Genomic DNA, 9,515 nt, shown 5'->3' with positions numbered 1-9,515 from the left:
TCAGTTAATGCATGAATAACTTAATTTTGACTATGGTTGTATATTTTTCTTTATACTTTATTCTAAACATTATTCATGTAAAAAAGAAGAATTCATAAAGGTAAAGAATTCACAGAAAATGTTTATTTAAATTGCAAATATTGTGCTTAAATGAAGAGACTGCAGTCTGAGCGGAAAAGAGAATGGAGAAGGATGTTAGGAGTATGCCACTCTAAACAGTTAGGAACCACTGATATACAGTCTAGATAATAGGTCATACCCATGATATCAAAAATTAGCTAAGAATCAATGCAAAAGTAGTGTAACATTACAATAGAGACAGAAATATTGCAAAACTGTAAACAATTACTTTCAAATGACAGAAACTAATTAAATATTAAGTGCTACATTTTGAAAGAAATTTGCAATTGAAAGCAAAACCCAGGATGGCAATAAATAAATGGCTGTAAGTAACTGTCAGCTCTTATCTATGGTTTTCTAATGTTGTCACTAATGTTAATTGAGAAGAAGTTTTAGATAAAATTTTTTTTTACAAGTCCAGTTACATACAAACATTACTAAATTAGTTAATTTAAATTAAAAACATAATGAGTCACTAAATACCACACAGATATCCTTTAAAACTATTATTAAAATGAGAAATTACATCGTGAAAGACTTATTTTATCTTTGCCATAATCACAGTAAATAATATTTGACTGGACATTTTTCAAGACACTTCTAAACAGCTTAAAATGACATTTAAAGGCTTAACTAGGTTAGTTAGGGTAACTAGGCAGGTTAGGGTAATTAGGCAAGTTATTGTATAATGATGGTTTGTTCTGTGGACCATTGGAAAAAAAAAAGCTTAAATGGGCTAATAATATGACGTTAAAATGTTATTTTTTAAATAAAAACTGCTTTTATTTTAGCCAAAACAAATAAGACTTAATAATAAGTAATATTTATACTATACTCAATAAATAATAAAACTGCAGAAGAAAAATATCAGACATACTGTGAAAATTTCATTGCTCTCTTAAATGTAATTTTGGAAATATTTAATAGAGAAAAAATTAAAAGGTTTCCCAGAGGTGGCTTGCAGCAGGAAGAGCATCTGCTGTGTAAAACATATGCTGGAAAAGTTGGTGGTTCGATCTGCTGTGTCGACTAAGATTAATAATGGGACTAAACTGAAAAGAAAAAGGGGGGATAATAATTCTGACCTAAGTGTGTGTGTGTGTGTGTATAACGTGGATGTGTGTGCACTTTAAGGCAAATTAGCCAGTCAGTCTAGCGCGGCCCTGCATTAGTTGTTTGAGTTATTGTGTTTTAAAAAGTCCCCGCGTGTTTTGAAAATGTTCTTTCGCGTTCCAAATGGAACCACGTAACTCTGACATCATCAGTGGCTAATTAACGCTGACTGAATCAAGCAGAAACCCTCATTGCTTCTTTCGACGACTAGTAGTTCAGTATTTACTGCGATTCCACACAACGGTGATAAAATGGCCTTTTCAAAGTTAATTTCCCGTTTAAAGAAAGCGTTCGGTATCAAGTGTGCACACGAACCACCCCGTGAGCCGCTTAAATCCACCGGCAACATGACAGAAAACCACCGTCATCCGATAACCGATGACCCGCCCCTCTTCCAAGCCTGTTTCCCCAGAAGAGCTACTGTTGATGGTAAATTAGGTTTATGAATTTTAATTACTAAAACAATGCTAAAACACACCGAACATGTCAGAGTAGCTGTTTAAAGATAAGAAATAAAATTGACTAGAAACATTTAAGAATTTTAGGTAGTTTCTTAAAAGGGACAGTTCACATAAACGTGAATATTCTGTCATAATTCACTCCTAAAACCTGTTTCAGGTGCTTTCTTGTGTTGAACACAAATACTGAATTCAGCCATTGACTTCCAGTATTTTGAGTTCCTACAGTGAAGTTTAATGGCTGCTGATTTCAGGAATATTCTTCAGAATAGGTCTATTTTTGTGTTTAAAAGAAGAAATTCATAATTAATTGTATTTATGCCTTTAGATATATAGTTTAAACATACTTTTTTATTGCTAATTATCACTTCAATACACAAAAACTGCAAGATTATAATAAAATACATTGAGTGATGTCTTTGCAAATTAACTTCAAATATCTAGTCAAGAGAGTTACAGAATCATATTAATGATATTCCTTCCCCTCTTTAGATCCGCTCCCTGCACTGGAGATCCATGACCTACAGGACGAGCCGATCAGTAGCTCGAAATTCTTTCACACTGCTGTGAACAATCTGGAGCTGGAGGTTCTCCAACCTTCAATTCCTGATGCTCCAGCAGAAGAAGACTTGGACTCCACTGTGAAATCTGAAGTGAACAGCTTTGAATCTCCAGTGAGTCAGCAGTTCTCAACAGACGGCATCTTTGAAGCGTTCAGCGGAGACTCTGTGCAGGTTGACATTGACTCTGCACTGGATGAAGACTCGGAGTCTTCACTGAACCAGAAGGTCTCACAAGATGACTCCGCTGATGATTCTGCACTGAGTCTTACAGCAGATGATGAGACCTGTTTGGACAATAGTAAGTTTATTGCTAGAATTCATAACATTTGTTTAGGCTTATCAAACATTTTAAAATTATACAGTTGAAGTCGAAATTATTCGCCCTCCTGTGATTTTTTTCCATTTTCAAATATTTCCCAAATTATTTTTAACAGAGTAAAGAAGTTTTCACTTCCTTCATTTCCTATAATATTTTTTTCTTATGGAGAAAGTCTTATTTGTTGTAAACTCTGTGTTTTATTTGGTTTATAATTGAATAAGATTTTGTGTCCAGTCAGCTAAATGTTCTTCTTTTTTAACAGATGACATCAGCTCCCGCTACAATCTGGGAAAGCAGCTCGGTGAAGGAGGTTTCGGCTCTGTTTTTGAGGGGATCCGCATACAGGATGGTCTGCAGGTATTCATTTCTGTAGACTCAAATTCTTTGATGAAGTTCACTATTTAAAGAACATCATCAGAAACATGCTTTCATTGTTTTGACATTTCTGAGAATTCAAATTGATGAAACCTCTGTTCAGGATTTGAATGAAATGATCTGGATGCACATGTTAATTGTTCGCTTATTTCTTTAAACAGGTGGCTGTTAAATTTGCCCAGATGACACCAAGTATGCGAGATCTCTGCTCTGTAAGTACACTACACTTTCTGTTTTTCTCTTCTCAGTCACTGTGTTCAACTCATAATGTCTTATATTTAATATTAGACAACAGGCTGTGGTTAAAAATCCTTGTTTGAAAACCAACATTATTATTTTGTTTTCAGTCTCATGACCAGCCACCTCTAGAGATCACCTTGGCAAGTATGGCCAGCAGTGGCTCCAGGTGTGCCAATATAATTCAGCTCCTAGACTGGCAGGTCTTCAAAGACCATTATGTCATGGTCATGGAGCGGCCTACGCCAAGTATGGACCTGGAGGCATTCCTGCAACTCAACGGAGGCGTCCTCACCGAGCAAACGGCACAAACTATCATGGGCCAAGCTGTTCATGCTGCCAATGTTTGCTGCTACCGGGAAGTATTCCACAGAGACATTAAGCTGCAAAACCTGCTTGTAAACCCAAACACACTGGAGGTCAAGCTGATTGACTTCGGCTGCGGAGATTACATGATGGAATCAGCATACTCCACCTTTTCTGGTAGGTGTTTTAAATAGGGTTGTCAAAAGTATCGACTTTGGGACTGACATTTTAAAAATGTCCAATTGAACGCTGTTAAACACCACTGATTGGCCATTGGTGTTCACATGCTCAGCAAATATGACTGTGAGGAGTGTCAGTATCGATACTTTTGACAACACTAGTTATGAATGTACATAAGTATTATTAATATACGGTTTAAAAGCTCAGTAATTAGCACACCTGAAACCCATCTGGTATATTTATCAACATGATGCTGACACAGAGATTTAACTAAATGTCTCTCCTCCAGGCACAGAAGCGTACATGCCGCCAGAGTTTTACAAAAGAGGATGTTACCATGCCAAACCAGCAACTGTCTATTCTCTTGGGGTTCTTCTCTTCACATTGCTGCATGGAGATTTCCCAACGACGTATGACCTGTACTACCTGGAGCATGACTGGTCCAAATTTACCCTCTCTCAAGGTGAGATGTTCATCAAAGAACAAGTTAAAAAAACAGTTTAATAATAATAATAATAATAATAATAATAATCTCACCTCTCCTTTTGTTTTTCACAGAATGCTGTGATCTGATGTGGGCTTGTCTGCAGCAGATTCCAGAGCACAGAATTCTTCTAGGACAGATGCCTTACCACGACTGGTTCATGCTGGAGTAGCCAGTTGACACCTTTGCTGTTAATATATAGTGTCTTGTTATTGTATTATTCACTTCTTTATTGTTACAGTTGTTTTTGTGTATGTCTCTAATAAAAATATATATTTTTGAACTCACTTGTGATGTGGCTTATATTGTGATCTAGTCCCAGTGACAAAAATCTGGCATGAGGTTTGAACAGCATCCAGTCATTTATAACACACACTGCAGTTGCCACTGGCATCATTAAGGCGCACTTTTAGAACTACACTTTTAAAGAATACAGTCCAGCGCTGACCCAAAGCCTAAACATATCAGTCACTGCGACATCAGCAAATCATCCATATAAAATTCCAATATTTTACTGTGAATTCAGAACTGTTTTTAGAAATGTTTTAAAATACAAACATCGTAACATGAGAATGTGACATTCAGATGAGTCTGTGAAAAGGCCGAAAAATGCTGTACTATTTATGTCAGGCCAGTAGTTGGCAATTTCTTTTTATAAAATACACTATGTGCCTGCAAACATATGATGTTTATAGTTTTGTTGTATTGTTAAGTAATCTGTAATCTACACTTACATGCCATGTAATCTACAAAGAAAACATTTTAATTTAAATCTGTAGCATTTTCAAAAACTTGGTCTTTAAAACCAATTTTCAAAGGTTTGTTTTCAGGCCTCTCAAAATGTTTAACAAAACAAAACAATAAAAGTTTCTGATTTAGTTAAGACATACATCATGCATTGGTTTTACTGTTCATGTTAAGTAAACACAAACAGTTCAAGTATTTATAAGCAATCATGTTACATTTGAATTACAGTAATTACAACATGAACAAAGTAAACAAGTGTGCCAGTATTGGCTCTGAACTCAACCTGTTGTTCCTGTAGAAACATCCCATCATGTTCATACTGAATGTGAGTGATTTGCCAGTCCCCCATCTGCAATTCAAAGTCAGGGTTTTAGTCATGATGATGAAAAAGCATCCAACAGACCATAAAAAGCTAAAAATGCTTCTTGGGTTGCAGTTACAGATCAGATGAGCCATCAGTGAACTGTTCATTAAAAACCATGAGGAGTTCTGGACTCTTGGGTTATGAATGATGTAAAGCACAAAGACTAACCTGAATGTGTTTCCCATGATACCAGCACATACTCTCTTGGGAGCAAATGCTGAACTCCATCCTGAGAGATGATATACTGGACCTGAGAAAAGGGAGTGGAAGAGGCAGTAAATTTAATTTTGCCATTTAACACAAGGAAATATGAGGCTTAAGGCGCTTACTGGTGTTATTTTCAAGAGTCAAAACTATAAGTGTGATTTAGCTTTAGTTTTTTATCATATATTAAAATATGTCCTGTATACTTCATCCCTAATCAAACATACACTGCAAAACTTTCTTCTTGGTCTCTAAGTAATTAAAAGATTGGGAAAAAACAAAACAAAGTAAAGTGGTTGGGAGTAAGATTCATTAAAACTATATATTGTTTTGGATGTTACTTTTGTGTATTTATTTTCCTCACCCTTCTCTCTCAGCTTCTCACTCCACTCTTAGTTTTCTTATAGGTTCAGTTAACCGTCCATCATTATTATGATGGTGCCAGATCAACCAATCCCCGGATGAGTCGCGGAGATTTAAAGCTGCTAAAGATCAGTGTTTGGTGTGCGCTCTGCCTCGGCATACCTTTGGGTGCCACGCTGTTGCATTTTTTGTCATGCTTAGGCTATTAGATGATTTATTATTTTTATTATTATTTGTTATTTACTGTGGTAATTCGAGTTTACTTGTTAAACTTTGCTGGGTTTGAGTAAAGGCTTTGATGGTTGTTGTGTGATTCTAAACTGAACTTTATGACCTTCTTGTAAGGTTTGTTTTAGTTTAGATTGATTTTTTTAGGATTAGTTTGAGTTTCGCCCCCTGTGTAGTTTTGAGTTTGTAGTTTAATTAGTTTACATCGGGTGTCGTGACTGAAGATATAGATTTTATTTTCATTATTTATTTTTGTCGCCTAGTTTAGACATTAGATTTAAGAATTGTTTTGTTTTGTTAATTTCTTTAATTTGGCTTATCATTGTTGTTTTCGTTTAAAGACAATATTGTAAATGTTTATTTCTTTTTCTACTATTATTGTTACATCTTTTGCTTAAACCATTGAGTAAAATGCTTAAATTCTGAATCAATTCCTGCCTCATCCTTAATCTGTCGCACACATTACATGTGTCTCACCTTAATGTTACAGCATTCCTTTTAAACATCATAAACTCACAACAACAAGAAAAAAATATAGTCTTGTTTTCACAAAAAGATGTCAACATTAAGGCAGCTTTTCATTAAAACAAAATATGAAAGTGCAAAAGCAAAATAAGCTTGTTTTTATATTATTTTGCGTGTTTTTAGGAGAAAATCACTTAATCCTAACTTTTTTGTAGGCTGTCAAACTTTTTACAATGATTATGAGAAGACACAAACTAAAATATAATTCAGTGTAACAATAGATAATAGACCTAAGAATCTTATCAGACATATTTAAAACAAGAATCATTTGATAACATGTTCGTAAACTCTATTTTAATATCATAGTTTAGCACCAAAATACTAATAAATTATTATTTGAAATTTTTATACTTTCCACTATTCTTCAAACTACTAAATTTTGCTACTTTGTCTGCAAAAGTGTTTAAACAAAAAGGTTTAAAACCTTAAAACTAGGGCAGGAAAAAAAAATCACTTATTATTTTATATATTTTACTAAATGTAGTTCAAATGAAAAATCTGTTCAAAACCAAACTGTTAAATGTGTGTTTACTGTTTATTTGAAAACAGCTTTAATAAATGAGTCTTACCTCAGTGACCTGGTTGTCTCCAGTCATTAAGTGCAGTATGGTCTGTCCATCTACTGTTGTGATCTGCTGAATATATGCTGCCTCCTCCTAAGAAACTTTTTTTCAAAAACATGCCTTTAAAACCTGAATTTATATTACATTTATACATTTACCACTTTATAAAATCTAAACCACCTTGCATTAGATACAATCTCAAATGTAAAGCTCTTCTTTGTGATTTTTCATAACCAACCAACATTAATTACAGGCTGTGAATGAGAAAGTGTGTAGCTGTGCAGTACCTGGTCAGAAAGACTTTGATCCAGAGCCACAATGATGTGTTCCTGACCCAACGCTTGCTGTAACCTCTCTGGGCTGATGACCGTTTGACCCGCCTGCAAATCTATAAATCACAAAAGAAGAAATATAATGAAACAAAGTAACAAGATGTGTCTAATAAACAGACCAGGGCTGTGTGACTACAGTAATAGAGTGGAGGAACTATGATGTCACCTCGTAGGCCAATCGGCTGCTAGCATAAAACTGGTTCCTTCAATAAAATCCCCATAAGATTTTCCCATAGACTTCTCGAAGATTGCAAATAATTAGCTCTGTGTTCAAACACAGTTCATTACACTTACACGTTTTGTCCAACAGGATAATCCTCACACGACATTTATACAGACCTACAGTACATGCCTTTTGGATAGTTTCTCAATGAAAAATACATTTGTTTTGCTTTACAGTTGGTGTATACGTTTTCAAACATGAACTGTACTGTTTTAGAAATGTGCCTATATATTCTAATCATAACACGTTTAAATAAGTGTATTGCCTGCGTGCACATAGCCCATTAACCGTAGTGAAAACCTAGCTATGACTGTCAATTACAAATCCCATATTCTTTTTCATAGACGACAGAAATGAGGTCTATCAAAAAGTCTATTAAACCGCTGCAAATGTGGTCATGGATAGAGAACATCAATATTCTTTTTTGTTATGAAGTACTGAGAAAAGCAGCCCATACAGTCACATATGATATACGTTCTAAGGTGAGTATAATTGAGTTTCAGGAGGAGTGTAAATATTGCATTTATAATTAAACATTTGTTCAGATGAAGAAAAAAGACAAAAAATCATTAGATCACGAATATTTATATATATTTTACAAATTTATTCACAACTTTGCATTACTGAAAGCAGGGAAGAGACAGTGTCCTATGGTAAGCAGAATCTTCATTAAATAGCTTTATTTAAATAAATGATACTCTAACCCTGATGAAACAAATGAATCTGTCATAATGGTCATTATCTTCACTCAATATGAAGGCCCAATAAGAAAAAAAAAACAACCTATATAAAATATGATTTATGAAAACACTTTCACCAAATAACAGACAAATCCAAATGTCCAACACAAGCTGTAAATTTAAAGCGGGTTGCATTCCAGACCAGTTCAGCTCGAAGACGTATAATGTCTCTGATAAAAACAAATAAAATCAAAAGTGGGATGTATCTGATGTGTTTTGTGTTGTAAAATAAAGTGTGAAAGTATCTTGAGTTTGTGGTAGCAACAAACCTTATTTAAGCGATTTAACCAAAATCACATTTTAAAAAACCCATTGACTTTGGGACAAGGGAACCGGAACTCGCTTCAGAATTTTTGCATAAAAATTGACGTCATAGTTCCTCCACTCAATTATATTCATTCCAGGACTTACTCTGCAGTGTGGCTAAAGCTTCTTCATCGCTGTTGATGATGATGGTCTGCCGTGAGGGGACGGAGCGAGCTTTACGGGGAGACAGCTCCTAAGTGTGAAGCCTCTCCATGTGGAACTTCAGATGTCCGTTACGGTTGAACCTAAAAATTATTTATGAGAGTTTCAATATGAGGGGCAATGTGTTTCTTTGTTTAATTTGGGGAAACATTTATGATTGTGTCTGTATTAATAATGTAAACAGTACAAATTCTAAGATTTGCTAATTTATTTGAATGATTCTTTCTCAGTTGCTCACCTTTGGCCGCACACCTGGCAGGAGTAAGACTTCTCGTTGGTGTGTGTCATCATGTGGTGTCGCAGGTCTTTCTTGTTTTTAGAGGCAAAACTGCAGCTGGTGCATTTATGAGGCCTCAAATATGCATGCAAGGCCATGTGAGTCTAGGATAAAAATATATATGTACACATTTATATTTATTATACACAGGCAGAGACTTTAATCCAAAGCTACTTCCCCTACACTTACGTTTGTCAGTCTGTGCGCTTTTTTAAACACAATGTTATATTAAAGTTCCTTCATTTTGTTTTGCAAGTCAAATGATTTACACCCATTTGCAACAGATTCTGAATCTTTTCTCAGAGTGTCTGAAACAAATAATTTAA

At 34.9% G+C, this 9,515-nt stretch overlaps 2 protein-coding genes across 2 annotated transcripts; one reads left to right on the top strand and one right to left on the bottom strand.

Moving 5' to 3' along the window:
* Positions 1–8: 8 nt before the first annotated feature.
* On the top strand, positions 9–4,442 carry LOC795802 (serine/threonine-protein kinase pim-1). Its single transcript, XM_001333790.9, has 7 exons — positions 9–1,662; positions 2,184–2,552; positions 2,836–2,930; positions 3,110–3,160; positions 3,296–3,668; positions 3,961–4,134; positions 4,230–4,442. The coding sequence occupies exons 1-7, from the start codon at positions 1,485–1,487 to the stop codon at positions 4,325–4,327; spliced, it is 1,338 nt and encodes a 445-aa protein (XP_001333826.6). The 5' UTR covers positions 9–1,484; the 3' UTR covers positions 4,328–4,442.
* On the bottom strand, positions 2,025–9,287 carry LOC108190952 (zinc finger protein 335-like). The gene is made up of 10 exons (XM_073910887.1): positions 9,151–9,287; positions 8,988–8,995; positions 8,856–8,924; positions 7,437–7,537; positions 7,156–7,242; positions 5,435–5,516; positions 5,186–5,251; positions 4,444–4,610; positions 4,209–4,343; positions 2,025–2,538 (listed from the first exon to the last, which is right to left on the bottom strand). The coding sequence occupies exons 1-7, from the start codon at positions 9,285–9,287 to the stop codon at positions 5,217–5,219; spliced, it is 519 nt and encodes a 172-aa protein (XP_073766988.1). The 3' UTR covers positions 2,025–2,538; positions 4,209–4,343; positions 4,444–4,610; positions 5,186–5,216.
* Positions 9,288–9,515: the final 228 nt, after the last annotated feature.

Source organism: Danio rerio, chromosome 8 (assembly GCF_049306965.1).
Source record: "Danio rerio strain Tuebingen ecotype United States chromosome 8, GRCz12tu, whole genome shotgun sequence".
Taxonomy (NCBI): domain Eukaryota; kingdom Metazoa; phylum Chordata; class Actinopteri; order Cypriniformes; family Danionidae; genus Danio; species Danio rerio.
The sequence above is the reverse complement of the archived record's forward strand: the minus strand, read 5'-3'. Positions and strand labels throughout refer to the sequence as shown.